Below are 16,884 nucleotides of genomic sequence, written 5' to 3'. Positions count from 1 at the left end.
CCCCGTCTCCTTTCCCCCCCCCCCGTCTCCTTTCCCCCCCCCAGTCTCCTTTCCCCCCCCCGTCTCCTTTCCCCCCCCCCCGTCTCCTTTCCCCCCCCTCCGTCTCCTTTCCCCCCCCTCCGTCTCCTTTCCCCCCCCTCCGTCTCCTTTCCCCCCCCTCCGTCTCCTTTCCCCTCCGTCTCCGTCTCCTTTCCCCCCCCCCCCCTCCGTCTCCTTTCCCCCCCCCCCCTCCGTCTCCTTTCCCCCCCCCCCCTCCGTCTCCTTTCCCCCCCCCTCCGTCTCCTTTCTCCCCCCCCCTCCGTCTCCTTTCCCCCCCCCCCTCCGTCTCCTCCTTTCCCCCTCCCCCTCCGTCTCCTTTCCCCTCCCCCTCCGTCTCCTTTCCCCCCCCCTCCGTCTCCTTCCCCCCCCCCCTCCGTCTCCTTCCCCCCCCCCCTCCGTCTCCTTCCCCCCCCCCCTCCGTCTCCTTCCCCCCCCCCTCCGTCTCCTTCCCCCCCCCCTCCGTCTCCTTCCCCCCCCCCCTCCGTCTCCTTCCCCCCCCCCCCTCCGTCTCCTTCCCCCCCCCCCTCCGTCTCCTTCCCCCCCCCCCCTCCGTCTCCTTCCCCCCCCCCCTCCGTCTCCTTCCCCCCCCCCCTCCGTCTCCTTCCCCCCCCCCCTCCGTCTCCTTTCCCCCTCCCCCCTCCGTCTCCTTCCCCCCTCCCCCTCCGTCTCCTTTCCCCCCCCCCCTCCGTCTCCTTCCCCCCCCCCCTCCGTCTCCTTTCCCCCCCCCCCTCCGTCTCCTTTCCCCCCCCCCCCTCCGTCTCCTTTCCCCCCCCCCCCCCGTCTCCTTTCCCCCCCCCCCCCTCCGTCTCCTTCCCCCCCCCCCCCGTCTCCTTCCCCCCCCCCCCCGTCTCCTTTCCCCCCCCCCCCCGTCTCCTTTCCCCCCCCCCCCCCGTCTCCTTTCCCCCCCCACCCCCGTCTCCTTCCCCCCCCCCTCCGTCTCCTTTCCCCCCCCCCCCCCCATCCGTCTCCTTTCCCCCCCCCCCTCCGTCTCCTTTCCCCCCCCCCCTCCGTCTCCTTTCCCCCCCCCCCCCCGTCTCCTTTCCCCCCCCCCTCCGTCTCCTTTCCCCCCCCCCCCCTCCGTCTCCTTTCCCCCCCCCCCCTCCGTCTCCTTTCCCCCCCCCCCTCCGTCTCCTTTCCCCCCCCCCCCTCCGTCTCCTTTCCCCCCCCCCCTCCGTCTCCTTTCCCCCCCCCCCCCGTCTCCTTTCCCCCCCCCCCCCGTCTCCTTTCCCCCCCCCCCCCGTCTCCTTCCCCCCCCCCTCCGTCTCCTTTCCCCCCCCCTCCGTCTCCTTTCCCCCCCCCTCCGTCTCCTTTCCCCCCCCCTCCGTCTCCTTTCCCCCCCCCCCCCGTCTCCTTTCCCCCCCCTCCGTCTCCTTCCCCCCCCCTCCGTCTCCTTCCCCCCCCCCCCCGTCTCCTTCCCCCCCCCCGTCTCCTTCCCCCCCCCCCGTCTCCTTCCCCCCCCCCCGTCTCCTTCCCCCCCCCCCGTCTCCTTCCCCCCCCCCCCCGTCTCCTTCCCCCCCCCCCCGTCTCCTTCCCCCCCCCCCCGTCTCCTTCCCCCCCCCCCCGTCTCCTTCCCCCCCCCCCCGTCTCCTTTTCCCCCCCCCCCCCGTCTCCTTTTCCCCCCCCCCCCGTCTCCTTTTCCCCCCCCCCGTCTCCTTTTCCCCCCCCCCGTCTCCTTTTCCCCCCCCCCGTCTCCTTTTCCCCCCCCCGTCTCCTTTTCCCCCCCCCGTCTCCTTTTCACCCCCCCGTCTCCTTTTTCCCCCTCCGTCTCCTTTTCCCCCCCCTCCGTCTCCTTTTTCCCCCCCCCTCCGTCTCCTTTTCCCCCCCCCTCCGTCTCCTTTTCCCCCCCCTCCGTCTCCTTTTCCCCCCCCCTCCGTCTCCTTTTCCCCCCCCCCTCCGTCTCCTTTTCCCCCCCTCCGTCTCCTTTTCCCCTTCTCCTCCGCCACCCTCCCCCTGCCCGAAACACAGACACTGACAGACAGAGAGTGAGAGAGACACTGACAGAGACACACTGGGAGGTAAATGGGGGCATCCCAGCATGCTGTTGGAGGGCTCCCGGTGCTGCAGTCGGTAAGTAGAAAATGTTTTGTTTTGTTTTAAAAAAAAAAAATTATTTCTTATTAATTTTTTTTGATTGATTTATTGGTTGATTTATTGATGTTTTTATCATTTATTATTGATGATGGCTCTTTATTTGTAAAACTGAAGTGTTTAATGTTTGTAAACTTCCCTTTTAAACCCCCCCCCCCCCCCATTCCCTTCGCCTGATTTGTAAACTACGCCTGATTTTCTAAAGTGTAGACAAGTTTTTTTCGAATGTATAAAAATCTTCACTTACTCCATTCTTAGTTAGTTTGGAGTAAGTTTTCACTGTCGAAACTTTGAAAACAGGCGTAAGTGGCCGGATACGCCCCCTTTTGAAAAAAAAAAATTCTGTTCCAAAGTGAAACTGTTCTAACTGACTAGAACTGGAGCAAACTAAATGCCGAGAATTTGAATTTCTACGATACTCTGTTCTACACCAGTTGCTCCAAAAAATCAGGAGCAACTGAGGCCGAAACTTGGGCCCTTTGTATCATCAGCAAATTTGGCTACATGACACTCGGTCCCTTCATCCATGTCATTAATATAGATTGTAAATAGTTGAGGATCCAGCATTGATCCCTGTGGCACCCCACTAGTTGTCAATCTTTGAGCCACGCATTCAACTCTCTGATCTTATTGACCCTAAGGCAATTTGCTCGTGGCTCCGGTCGTAATCCAGAGATTATTACCTTTGTGGTTCTGCTTTTTAATTTAACCGCTAGCTGCTCATACTCCCTCAGCAGGACCTCTTTCTTAATCCTACCTGTCGTTGGTACCTACGTGGACCTCAACGACTGGATCCTTCCCCTCCCACTCCAAGTTCCCCTCCAGCCCCAAGGAGATGTCCTTGACCCTGGTACTGGGCAGGCAACACAGTCTTCGGGACCCACGCTCTCGACTGTAGAGAACAGTATCCCCCTAACTATACTGTCCCCTACCACTACTACATTCCTTTTTACTTTCCCAACTTGAATGGCCCCTTGTAGCATGGTGCTGTGATCAGTTTGCTCATCCTCCCTGCAGTTCCTACTCTCGTCCACACAGGCTGCAAGAACCTTGTACCTATTGGACAAGTGCAAGGGCTGAGGCTCCTCCAGTGCTACCTTCTGGATCCACATACCTGCCTCACTCGTAGTCACATCGTTCTGTCCCTGATCACGGACCAAATTTGAAGTATTTAACCTAACTGTCTCCTGGAACGAAGTGTCCAGGTAAGGATTAATTAGGGACAGTCAGCACGGATTTGTTAAGGGAAGATTGTGTTTGACTAACCCGATTGAATTTTTTGAGGAGGTAACCATGAGGGTAGTGCGTATGATGTAGTGTATATGGATTTTAGCAAAGCTTTTGACAAGGTCCCACATGGTAGACTGGTCACGAAGGTTAAAGCCGATGGGATCCAGGGCAAAGTGGCAAGTTGGATCCAAACTTGGCTTAGAGGTAGGAAGCAAAGGGTAATAGTTGATGAATGTTTTTGTGACTGGAAGGATGTTTCCAGTGGGGTTCTGCAAGGTTCAGTATTGGGTCCCTTGCTTTTTGTGGTATATATCAATGATTTAGATTTGAATATAGGGAGTATGATTAAGAAGTTTGCAGATGACACTAAAATTGGCTGTGTGGTTGATAATGAAGAGGAAAGTCATGGACTACAGGAGGATATCAATCTACTGGTTAGGTGGGCAGAGCAGTGGCAAACAGAATTTAATTCAGAGAAGTGTGAAGTAATGCACTTTGGGAGGGCTAATAAGGAAAGGGTATACACATTAAGCGGTAGGCCTCTTCATATTGTAGATGAACAAAGGGACCTTGGAGTGCTTGTCCACAGATCCCTGAAAGTAGCAGGCCAGGTGGATAAGGTGGCTAAGAAGGCATACGGAATGCTTGCCTTTATTGGCCGAGGCATAGAATGTAAGAGATGGGAGGTTATGCTTAAATTGTATACTACTTTGGTGAGGTCACAGCTGGAGTACTGTGTGCAGTTCTGGTTGTCGTATTCTAGAAAGAACGTGATCGCACTAGAGAGGGTGCAGAGGAGATTTACTAGGATGCTGGCTGGAATGGAGAATCTTAGTTATGAGGACAGATTGGATAGGCTGGGTTTGTTCTCATTGGAACAGAGGAGGTTAAGAGGAGACCTCATTGAGGTGTACAAAATATTGAGGGGCCTGGACATAGTGGATAGTAAGGGCCTATTTGCATTGGTGGAGGGGGCATAATTTTAAGGTGGTTGGTGGAAGGTTTAGAGGGGATTTGAGGGGGGGCCTCTTTACACAAAGGGTCGCGGGGATCTGGAACTCGCTGCCTGGAAGAGTGGTGGATGCAGAAACCCTCACCACTTTTAAGAGATAGTTGGATGGGCACTTAAAGTGTCATAACCTGCAGGGTTACGGACCGAGAGCTTGTAGTTGGGATTAGACTGGATAACCTCTTGTTGGCCAACGCAGATATAATGGTAAGTACTGCGGGGAATCTAATAGGGCCAGGGTGATCTCCTGGACTAGTTTCGATTGCCTGGATGGGTCGGGAGAGGAATTTTCTCAGATTTTCTTTTTCCCCCTAAATTGACCTGGGTTTTTATCTGGTTTTTGCCTCTCTCAGGAGATCACATGGCTCCAGTTGGGGTGGAGTGTAGAATGTTTTAGTGTAAGGGGTGTCACAGTTGTGTGGGGTGGATTGGTTACGCTGGGTGCTCTTTACCTTTCCTTCATTGTTCATGGGTTTATATGTAACATTCAGGGCTGCTGACCGAGGGCCGTGCGGCTCTTTGTTTCTGCGCTGTAAATTTCTGTGTTTCTAACTCCCCCCTCCCCCCTCCCCCCACCCTCCTTGATGTATCGCACTGTCCAAAGCTCGCTCTCCAGCTCATCAACTCTGAGCCGAAGTTCCTCGAGCTGCAGACACTTGCTGCAGATGTGGATCCCACTGGTGTCCACCAGCTCCCACATGCTACAGCTGCAGCACATCACCTGCCCTGCCATCTCTATTGTATTTTATTTAACTAATTAGGTTTTCAAGTTTTGAAATCACTCTATTGTCTATAGTTTTTAAGCTAGGTAATAACCTTGTTTAATTTATTACATTTAGTTATATACTTTAGATCTTTACTGTAACTTAGCTCATAATCCTATGCCCTAGTTTAGAGAGAGAGAAAAAGAGAGAGAAATACTCACCAACCAATCCCTGCTTTCCTGTGACGTTGCACTCTGGTGACATCAATGTACCAGGTTGGCGCTGTTTCCTGCTGCTTTATGAGCTGTGATATAATAGATAGAGATTGCTTTTTGTATTTACTCTTTACAAACCTGTAGTGTCCTCCACAGGTTTCCATCTGTGAGCTTTCAACATTGTTTTCTGTAGATATTTAAGCTGATAGTGGAGGTAAGTAGAGCCAATAGGATGAGGGGCCATATAAAACTTCATCGAATATGTCAGTTGTGGCTCAGCGATAGCACCCTTGCCTCTGAGTCAGAAGCTCATTCAAGCCCCACTCCAGAGACTTGAGCACATAATCTAGGTTGACATTTCAGTGCAATACTGAAGGTACTGTCTTTCAGATGAGATAGTAAACTGAGATTCCATCTGTCCTCTCTAGTGGATATAAAATATCCCACGGCACCCTGTTGTAATGTAGGGAAACGCGACAGGCAATTTGCGCACAAACAATAAAGAGGTAAAATATCAAATAATCTCTCTTTGGTGGTGTTGGTTGAGGGATAAATGATTGAGGAAACCGGGAGATCTGCACTGCTCTTCTTTGGCTTACAGAACAGCAATCACTATTCATAGCATCACTGGAATGTTTAATCATGAGGGCCATCACCGCTGAGTTTGCTGCTGTCCTTGAGTGATGTCCACAAGAGCCCTTCTAGTTTGGAGACATTGGATACAACAACAACTTTCATCTATACAGTGCCTTTAACATGGAAAGACATCTCAATATGATCAACAACAGGGGCCTGAGTTCTTCCTCTCATTTTTGGTTAAGCATTAAAGCAAATTTTAATAGCTGAGAAAGCTGCCCTTTGTATGATTGCTTTAAGCACTCTTTCTGTAGGAGGGCTTTTTGGTAACTTGCCCGCTTTTACGGTTTTGATTTCTCTTGTAGAACAACAGCAGCAGGGTGTGACCAGGTACAGATTCCGAAAGAGAGACAAAGTGATGTTCTATGGAAGAAAAATCATGAGAAAGGTAATTTTGCCATAGACCCAAATCTGTTGAAATGGGACTCCATTCAGCTGAGTAGTCACTACAGCTATTACATTTTCTTTATAGCATCATACCAGGCCTATTCCTCTGCTGACTCCGAGGGCAGTGACCCTGCTCCCAGACCTCTACCTGTGCTGCTGTGTAATTGGCTGCCAGATATGTCTAAACAGCTGGGGTGATTCCATCACCTGTTCTACCTCTTTGAATTTCACCTGGGGGATGGGGGGAAGCTGAGCCTGTGTTAAATACCTCGTTCTGATGGTTTAAGTTGGATACTAGCTATTTGCGCAATTGTGGATGTGTCCTGATGGTTTTGGCACAGTGTTTTGATGTTGCCAATTACTAGTCTGCATTGCCATGATGTCTGATTTTAACTGTTTGGGGACTGGTTGGCAAACTGTTAGTAAATTTGCTTTTTCTTTAGGAAGTGGTTTTGAATCCAGCTCAGACTGACAGGATAAAATCCTCTCTCTCTCTTCAGCTGGCGGGGTCCTGTGCAATATTCCCGCTAATTTATTTGGCCTGTGTAGGACCTCCAGACTGCTGCGCGGCCGAGCGGCTTAACAGGACACTGGTCCTGTGGGAAATGAATTTGCTCTGTTTTGACTCAAGTTCCCAATGGGAATGGATCCACAGTACAAAACCACCCCAAATTCAGTGCTAATTGGCACTGGTTTGGCAACTTTTCTGAGACAGTGTAGAAAATGGGAAAGTATCAGATTGATGCAGCTTCTGAGACGGGCCAAACGGGGAAAGATTTGCTCCACGTTAAGCTACGCTGTATCTCCCGGGAGTGCAATGACGCTCACAAATGGTGTCTGCAATGAGAAGTATTCTGTTCCACAGCACTCGTATCCCTCGCCTTGATCAATAGAAAACAAAAAACCCAAATCTTTTTAGAGACAGTTCAATTATTTCAATGTATGGTAAGGTGTAGGCCAACTTGGCACTGCCTCAGAACACCAGAAGATGGTGCTTGATCCTCATAAATGAGCACTGTTAAATTCAGTTTAATCTGAAATAATGAAGACTGTAGAGAAATGATTAGCCAGTGTTTAAGGCTGGAATACTCAGGCATTAGTCCTGTCAAGCTTGTTTACAGCAATAACTCCAGATTATTTTCCAGAGCTCCAGAATTTTATGCACCAGTTTCATTGAGATTTTATTTTTGAAAGGGATTGGAGCAGGGGGTTAGTTTGTCAGGTTCTTTTTTTTTTCCCCTCCCTTTTGCAACTTTTGTGTGCAGGACAACTGATTATTAAGACTGATCCTGTCTGGGTACACATAGGAGAGGTTACTGGATAGAAATGATGAGCAGGAACCTCCTCCTCTTCCTGCTCCATCCTCCTCCATGGGTCAAAAATTGCGGTCTGCGGCATACATCCGGCGTACCCCTCCGACACGCGAATGGATTGTGCACCTGATGGCGGCGAGGCTGCAGGAACTTGCGGTCTGAGGCTGCAAGGCAGGGAGCGGTGTCATGGCCCACGGATCCCAGGGACATGGGCGGGCCTGGTCCTCCAATCGCAAAGCAGAATTCAATTTTAATCATTTCCGCAGGGAATCCTGTAATGGAATCCCAAAATCTGATCTAATTTCAATTTACAGAATTGGAATTTAATTCGCAAATAGCTTCATTCCACCAACCTCACTAAAAATTATATTTTTTGATAATTTTCAACATCATTAAAACTCTAATCTGGACCAATATTCGCAGAAACTCATTCCATACAGTGTATGTGTATAATTTCTGTTATGAAAATGTTTCATTCATGCCTGAGGTCTCCCTTTACGCTGCCAACAGGCCCTGTTTGCATCAACTGTAACATTTCTGTGCACAATTGCTGACCAAATAGCCCAATTCTGCATCAGCAATTGCTTTTTTGTGGGCCGTGCAGACGGCCTGTCAATGTTGACGGACCACAAGTTCTGGATTTTGCGTGTGTGCAAGCATATGTGGAAAACCCGAACTTGCGGTAAATTTCAAAGGTGGTGATGGACTCCGAGAGTATACTGCCATACTGACCACAAAATCTGGGCCCAGATTTTTCCTCTTCCTCCTTGGCCATGGATGATGAGGCCATTTGTACTGATTCTCCTTCCCTAGTTATACTGAACTTTGGTTCATGCTACTCTATATGGGGCAGGACAACACCACCTGGTGCATTTATCCACTGCACCAATGGGGTATGGATGCTTTTCAGCATATATCTGCCAGACTGGCTGGGTGTTTTGTTAAAATTGAGTTTGGCTTACTGAACAAAAATACCAAACATGTAATTGCATAGATGGTAGAATCCTGATGGAGCCCTTTTACACTGTGTAATTAGATCCTTTGGAAGCCAGGTACAGAGTTACATGTTTTTTCTTTTAAACCTTGAAAGAATATCTTTTGAAAGTGTGCGGGATGATTTTGCTGCTGCTTATAATCTGCATTTCTTTAAATTCCAGGTGAAACTCTCTACCTCATCGCTGGTTGGGAACAATGTGCCTCGTCAGAGGTTGAGGAAGAGGCAGAAGGTACTGAACCTGGCTAGAAGGTACACCCAGTGCAAATTGCTTTAGCCTAATTATAACTATCATAATGAAGGGGAGGAAAGGAGAGAAATGGTAGATTCCTCCATGATCCTTGCCCAGACAATGGTCTTGTATCCCATCAGCTATGCTATTGCTGGCTTTGCTGCACCTACTCTCATAAATAAAATTGCTCGCTCTCAATTAAGAAACTTCACTGATTATTAAGTAAATTTCCATTTTGGGGTACGTTTGAAAGACTATTGTAATTTGGCTCAAATTGTTCTCCCCCCAAGTGCAGTGTAGTTTTCGCTACCCTCTGTTTACAGTAGCAACAACTTTGAGTTCCAGGGAGCGAAGTCTAATAGGAGACTCTGCTTAGTTCCTAATAGTTGAACACATGTTTTCGTGAGATATCTTATCTAATGGCTAGGCTATGATCTAATCAAACATCTCCTGACTTGAGCACAGAAGTGCTGCACTATCTGAGGTGCTGTCTTTCGGATGAGATGTAAATTTGCCCCCTCGGATGGATGTATAATACCTCATGCCACTATTTTTTGAAGAAGTGCAGGGAAGTTAGAATCGTAGAATAGTTGCAGCACAGAAGGAGGCTGTAATGTATGCACCTGTGAGTATGTCCACAGGTTTGTAGAGCTGTTGTTCAACTGGTACACTCGCGGCCTTCCGCGAGAGGTGGCCGCCAGAGGGACTGGAGTGCATCATCACCCCCGACAACCAAATTTTAATTTGATGTTTTGTCTAAAGTTTAATTTGTTTATTGTGTCGGTTTTAGTGCCCCTCCCCCCCCCCCCACACTTTTTAGCCAGGGGGCACTTGTATAATTTGTGTTTTAGTGCGCTCGAAAAAACTCAAAAAAAACAAGGGGGCACTTGTTTGAAAGTGTTTGGTGTGTTTCCCCCCCCCCCCCCTTAATCAGGGGGCACTTGATTTAATTGGTTTCTTACATAGAAACAAAGAAAATAGGTGCAGGAGCAGGCCATTCAGCCCTTCTAGCCTGCACCGCCATTCAATGAGTTCATGGCTGAACATGAAACTTCAGTACCCCCTTCCTGCTTTCACGCCATACCCCTTGATCCCCCGAGTAGTAAGGACTACATCTAACTCCCTTTTGAATATATTAAGTGAATTGGCCTCAACAACTTTCTGTGGTAGAGAATTCCACAGGTTCACCACTCTGGGTGAAGAAGTTTCTCCTTATCTCGGTCCTAAATGGCTTACCCCTTATCCTTAGACTGTGACCCCTGGTTCTGGACTTCCCCAACATTGGGAACATTCTTCCTGCATCCAACCTGTCCAAACCCGTCAGAATTTTAAACGTTTCTATGAGGTCCCCTCTCATTCTTCTGAACTCCAGTGAATACAAGCCCAGTTGATCCAGTCTTTCTTGATAGGTCAGTCCCACCATCCCGGGAATCAGTCTGGTGAATCTTCGCTGCACTCCCTCAATAGCAAGAATGTCCTTCCTCAAGTTAGGAGACCAAAACTGTACACAATACTCCAGGTGTGGCCTCACCAAGGCCCTGTACAACTGTAGCAACACCTCCCTGTCCTTGTACTCAAATCCCCTCGCTATGAAGGCCAACATGCCATTTGCTTTCTTAACCGCCTGCTGTACCTGCATGCCAACCTTCAATGACTGATGTACCATGACACCCAGGTCTCGTTGCACCTTCCCTTTTCCTAATCTGTCACCATTCAGATAATAGTCTGTCTTTCTGTTTTTACCACCAAAGTGGATAACCTCACATTTATCCACATTATACTTCATCTGCCACGCATTTGCCCACTCACCTAACCTATCCAAGTCACTCTGCAGCCTCATAGCATCCTCCTCGCAGCTCACACTGCCACCCAACTTAGTGTCATCCGCAAATTTGGAGATACTACATTTAATCCCCTCGTCTAAATCATTAATGTACAATGTAAACAGCTGGGGCCCCAGCACAGAACCCTGCGGTACCCCACTAGTCACTGCCTGCCATTCCGAAAAGTACCCATTTACTCCTACTCTTTGCTTCCTGTCTGCCAACCAGTTCTCAATCCACGTCAGCACACTACCCCCAATCCCATGTGCTTTAACTTTGCACATTAATCTCCTGTGTGGGACCTTGTCGAAAGCCTTCTGAAAGTCCAACTATACCACATCAACTGGTACTCCTTTGTCCACTTTATTGGAAACATCCTCAAAAAATTCCAGAAGATTTGTCAAGCATGATCTCCCTTTCACAAATCCATGCTGACTTGGACCTATCATGTCACCATTTTCCAAATGCGCTGCTATGACATCCTTAATAATTGATTCCATCATTTTACCCACTACTGAGGTCAGGCTGACCGGTCTATAATTCCCTATAATTACAAAATAGTTGTAGAGCTGTTGTTCCATCGGTACGCTCGCGGCCTTCCACGAGAGGTGGGTGCCGGAGGACTGGGGTGCATCATCATCCCTGGCAACCAAATTTTAATTTGATATTTTGTCTAAAGTTTAATTTATTTATTGTCAGTTTTAGTGCCCCCCCCCCCCCGTTTAGCCAGGGGGCACTTGTATAATTTGTGTGTTGATGCCCTCAAAAAAAAAAAAAAAAACAAGGGGGCACTTGTTTGAAAGTTTCTGTTTCAGTGACCCCTCCCGCTTTTAATCAGGGGGCATTTGAGTTAACGATTTATGTTTTAACAGATTACAACAAAAATAGTTGTTGTTTTTCCGTGCCAGGGTGTCCCTGGAGATGGAGCACGCGATGTCCACTTGTACGCTCGTGGCCTTCCGCGAGAGGTGGGCGCCGGAGGGACTGGAGTGCATCATCACCCCCAGCAACCAAATTTTAATTTGAACCTTTAGTGTCTAAAGTTTAATTTGTTTAAGTTTGTCGGTTTTAGTGCGCCTCGCCCCCCTTTTAGTCAGGGGGCACTTGTATAATTTGTGTTCTTAGTGCCCGCCCCCCGCCCCCCCAAAAAAACAAGGTAAAGTTTTTGGAGTGTGCCCCCCTCCCCTCCCTTTAATCAGGGGGCACTTGATTATTAGTTTACAACAAAATAGTTGTAGAGATGTTGCATTGTGACTGACTCAGCCACTCACAATGCAACAGCTCTACAAACCTGTGAACATACTCACATGTGCATACATTAGAAGCCATTTGGCCCATCGAGCCCGTGCCGGCTCTCTGCAAGAGCACTTCAACTAGTCCTATTCCCCGTAGCCCTACAAATTTTTTCCTTGGGTACATATGCAATTCCTTTTTGAAAGTCACGATTAAGTCTGCCTCCATCACCCTCTCAGGCAGTGCATTCCAGATCCTAACCACTCGCTGTGTAAAGTGGTTAGGATCTGGAATGTCACTTTTGGTTCTTCTGCCAATCACCATAAATCTGTGTCCTCTGGTTCTCGACCCTTCTGCCAGTGGGAACAGTTTCTCTTTATCTACTCTGGACCCCTCATGATTTTGAACACCTCAATCAAGCCTCTTCTTCACCTTCTCTGCTCTAAGGACAACAACCCCAGCTTCTCCAGTCCATCCACATAACTGAAGTCCCTCATCCCTGGAACCATTCTTGTAAATCTTTTCTGTACCCTCTCTAAGGCCTTCACATCCTTCCTAAAGTGCAGAGCTCAGAATTGGACACAATACTCTAGTTGAGGCTGACCCAGTATTTTATAAAGGTTCATCATAACTTTCTTGGCTTTTGTACTCTATGCCTCCATTTATGAAGTCTAGGATCCCGTTTGCTTTTTTAACTGCTTTCTCCACCTGCCCTGCCACCTTCAATGATTTGTGCACATATACCCCAAGGCCTCTTCTGTTCATGCACCCCCTTTAGAATTGTACTCTTCAGTTTATATTGCATCTCTTCGTTCTTTCAACCAAAATGTATCACTTCGCACTTTTCTGTGTTAACTTTCATCTGCCACGTTGGCCTGTCTATGTACTCTTGAAGCCTTATCACTATTCACTATACTTCCAAGTTTTGTGTCATCTGCAAATTTTGAAATTGTGCCCCATACACCCATATCCAAGTCATTGATATACATCAAGAAAAGCAGTGTCCTAGTACTGACCCCTGGGGAACACCACTGTATACCTTCCTCCAGTCCGCAAAACAACCATTCACCACTACTCTCTGTTTCTTGTCATTTAGCCAATTTCATATCCATGCTGCCACTGTCATTTATTCCATGGGCTTCAACTTTGCTGGTAAGCCTATTACGTGGCACTTTATCAAACGCCTCTTGGATGTCCATGTACACCACGTCAACTGCATTAGCCTTATCCACCCTCTCTATTACCTTATCAAAAAACTTAAACAAGTTAGTTAAACATGATTTGCCTTTAACAAATCCGTGCCGGCTTTTCTTAATTAATCCACACTTGTCCAAGTGACTCTTAATTTTGTCCTGGATTATCTTTTCTGCAAGCTTCCCCACTACTGAGGTTAAGCTAACTTGTCTGTAGTTGCTGGGTTTATTCTTGCATCCCTTTTTGAACAAGGGTGTAACATTTGCAATTCTCCAGTCCTCAGGCACCCCCCACCCACTGTATCTAAGGAGGACTGGAAGATTGTGGCCAGTGCCTCTGCAATTTCCACCTTAGCATCCTAGGATGCATCCCATCCAGTCCTTTTGACTTATCTACTTTTAGTACCGTTAGCCTTTCTAGTACTTCCTCTTTGTCAATTTTTATCCCATCCAGTATCCCTCTTTCACTATGACTTTGGCAGCTGCTTCTTCCTGGTAAAGGCAGATGCAAAGTACTCATTTAGTATCTCAGCGATGCCCTCTGCCTTTATGCTTAGGCTACCTTTCTGCTCCCAAATCGGCCTCACCCCTCCTGCCAATAGAAGACTTTTAGATTCCCTTTTATGTTAGCTGCCAATCTCTCTTTGCCCCTCTTGTATTCTTTTTCACTTGCCTTCTGAACTTTCTAAATACAGCCTGGTTCTCAATTGTATTCTCAACCTGACATCTGTCATACATCCTCTTTTTCTGCTTCATCTTACTCTCTCTCTTTCATTATCCAAGGAGCTCTGACTTGGGTTGCCCTGGTCTCCTGGCCAATATTTATTGCTCAACCAAAATCACTATTTATCCCTCAAACAAAATCAACAAAACAGATTATCTGGTCATTGTTACATTGCTTTTTGTGCGACCTCGTTGTGTGCAGATTGGCCGCCGTGTTTTCTACGTTACAACAGTGACTACACTTCAAATGTATATAATTGGCTATAAAGCGCTTTGGGATGTCCTGAGACTGTGAAAGGCGCTATATCAATGCAAGTTCTTCCTTTATTTGTATCTAATGTGTGTATATATACCTTCTTTGTCTTCAGTTAGTAGAGGTTAATGGGTAGTTTAGAAGGGTATTTAACAAGACTAATACTGAGGAGTTCACCTTAATTTCAGAAACGTTGAGAGTGAACCTTGCATGACTTATTTCATCTGGTTCCAGAGGGGTGTGGCAAATTGTGTGCCTTTATTGTAATGCCTACGAGTCCTGCTGGAGTGAGTCATCACTTGGCCTAATTCCTCCTCTTTACTGTTCCCAACCTGATGGTGTGCACGATTCCTCGCCTTGATTAGACAGGCAGGTGACTTGCTCTTGGGCATCTGCCAGTGCTGTGGCGCTGGAGTTTGAAAGGTCTGTGAGTGTAGTCCAATGTGAATAGCGACACAGTTCTTCCTTTCTGTGACCTGATTTTTGCACCAACCCTGACTGTACTGGATAAGATTGATCGCCTGCTGTATGGTGGGGGAGGCAGTGGTACATCAAAATGTTGCCGCACTGTGTCACCGCACGAATGACAATGAACAATTTTGTTCTCATCCTCACGGAAACGCAGGGGTTTAATGATGGAGCGGCTTGACACTTTCTGAATTGAGAGATTTAAGATGACATCCTTTGTGACTGTGACAAAGGCAAACTATCCCACCTCATCCTTCTTGACGTCTGCAGACTTTGACATGGTTGACCACTCTATCCTTCTCCATGCCTCTCCACCTTCGTCCAGCTGGGTGGGACTGCACTCGCCTGGTTCCGAGAGGATCTTTTACTAGGAGATTGTTTATTATTCCTGTCTTATTACACAGGACCAGATCAAAGATAGCTTGCTCCCTTGTAGGTTCTGTAACATACTGTTCTAAGAAACAATCCCGTATGCATTCTACGAATTCCTCCTCCAGGCTACCCCGTGCGATTTGATTTGACCAATTGATATGTAGGTTAAAATCCCCCATGATTACTGCCGTTCCTTTTTCACATGCCTCCATTATTCCCTTGATTATTGCGCACCCCACCGTGAAGTAGTTATTTGGGGGCCTATAAACTACGCCCACCAGTGACTTTTTCCCCTTACTATCTCTAATCTCCACCCACAATGATTCAACATTTTGTTCATGGCACCGTGGCTGGCTCTGCTGCACAGGAGGGCAGGAAAAAGAGTGGGAGAGCAATAGTGATGGGGGATTCGATTGTAAGGGGAATAGATAGGTGTTTCTGTGGCCGCAACCGAGACTCCAGGATGGTATGTTGCCTCCCTGGTGCAAGGGTCAAGGATGTCTCGGAGCGGGTGCAGAACATTCTGAAAAGGGAGGGTGAACAGCCAGTTGTCGTGGTGCACATTGGTACCAACGATATAGGTTAAAAAAAAAAGGGGGATGAGGTCCTACGAGACGAATTTAAGGAGCTAGGAGCTAAATTAAAACGTAGGACCTCAAAAGTAGTAATCTCGGGATTGCTACCAGTTTTGGTCACCTTACGTAAGGAAGGATATACTAGCTTTGGAGGGGGTACAGAGACGATTCACTAGGCTGATTCCGAAGATGAGGAGGTTTCCTTATGATGATAGACTGGGTCTTTACTCGTTGGATTTCAGAAGGATGCGGGGTGATCTTATAGAAACATTTAAAATAATGAAGGGGATAGACAAGATAGAGGCAGAGAGGTTGTTTCCACTGGTCGGGGAGACTAGAACTAGGGGGCACAGCCTCAAAATACGGGGGAGCCAATTTAAAACCGAGTTGAGAAGGAATTTCTTCTCCCAGAGGGTTGTGAATCTGTGGAATTCTCTGCCCAAGGAAGCAGTTGAGGCTAGCTCATTGAATGTATTCAAGTCATGGATAGATAGATTTTTAACCAATAAGGGAATTAAGGGTTACGGGGAGCGGGCGGGTAAGTGGAGCTGAGTCCACGGCCAGATCAGCCATGATCTTGTTGAATGGCGGAGCAGGCTCGAGGGGCTAGATGGCCTACTCCTGTTCCTAATTCTTATGTTCTTGTGTTCCATTCTTATCTATCTAATCATAGCCAGAGAATCACCTGCAACGGCTTCTCTTCCCGCCCCAGCATCGTGTCCCCCAAGGATCTATCCTTGGCCCCCACCTATTTCTCATCTACATGTTGCCCCTCTGCGACAAGATCCGAAAACACGCCGTCAGTTTCCACATGTATGCTGACCACACTCTGCTCTACCTCACTACCACTCCTCTCAACCCCTCTACAGTCTCTAAATTGTCAGACTGCTTGTCTGACATCTGGATGAGCAGAAATTTTCTCCAATTGAATATTGCAAAGACCGAAGCCATTGTTTTCGGTCCCTGCTACAAATTTCATGCCCACTGACTCCATTCCCCTCCCCAACTTTTGTCTGAGGCTGAACCAGACTGTTCGGAATCTTGGTGTCATATTTGATCCTGAAATGAGCTTGCGATCACACATCTGCAGCATAACTAAGACCGCCTATTTTCACTTCCGTGACATTGCCCGTCTCTGCTCTTGCCTTGGCTCATCCGCTGCTGAAGCCCTCAACCATGCCGTTGTTACCTCTAGACTTGACTAATCCAACACACTCCTGGAGCAGGACTAGGCCATTTGGCCCCTCCAGCCTGCTCCGCCATTTAATAAGATCATGGCTGATCTGATCTTGGCCTCAACTCCACTTCCCTGCCCAATCCATAACCCTTGACTTCTTTATTGTTCAAAAATCTGTCTACCTCCACCTTAAATATATTCAATGACCCAGCCCCCACAG

The 16,884-nt window shown here is 48.1% G+C and overlaps 1 protein-coding gene across 5 annotated transcripts in view; it reads left to right on the top strand.

The window, feature by feature from the left end:
- pnpla7b (patatin-like phospholipase domain containing 7b) overlaps window positions 1-16,884 on the top strand; it is a 354,575-nt gene that overhangs the window by 36,237 nt on the left and 301,454 nt on the right. For all 5 annotated transcript variants that reach the window (XM_070862864.1, XM_070862865.1, XM_070862863.1 and 2 more), the window contains 2 exons: window positions 6,227-6,309; window positions 8,779-8,867. In XM_070862864.1, coding sequence (XP_070718965.1) covers window positions 6,227-6,309; window positions 8,779-8,867 — 172 coding nt within the window. The remainder of the gene's footprint in view (window positions 1-6,226; window positions 6,310-8,778; window positions 8,868-16,884) is intronic.

This window comes from Pristiophorus japonicus, chromosome 20, assembly GCF_044704955.1.
Source record: "Pristiophorus japonicus isolate sPriJap1 chromosome 20, sPriJap1.hap1, whole genome shotgun sequence".
Taxonomy (NCBI): Eukaryota; Metazoa; Chordata; class Chondrichthyes; family Pristiophoridae; genus Pristiophorus; species Pristiophorus japonicus.
Note: the sequence above shows the minus strand (reverse complement) of the source record. Positions and strands in the feature narration are given on the sequence as shown.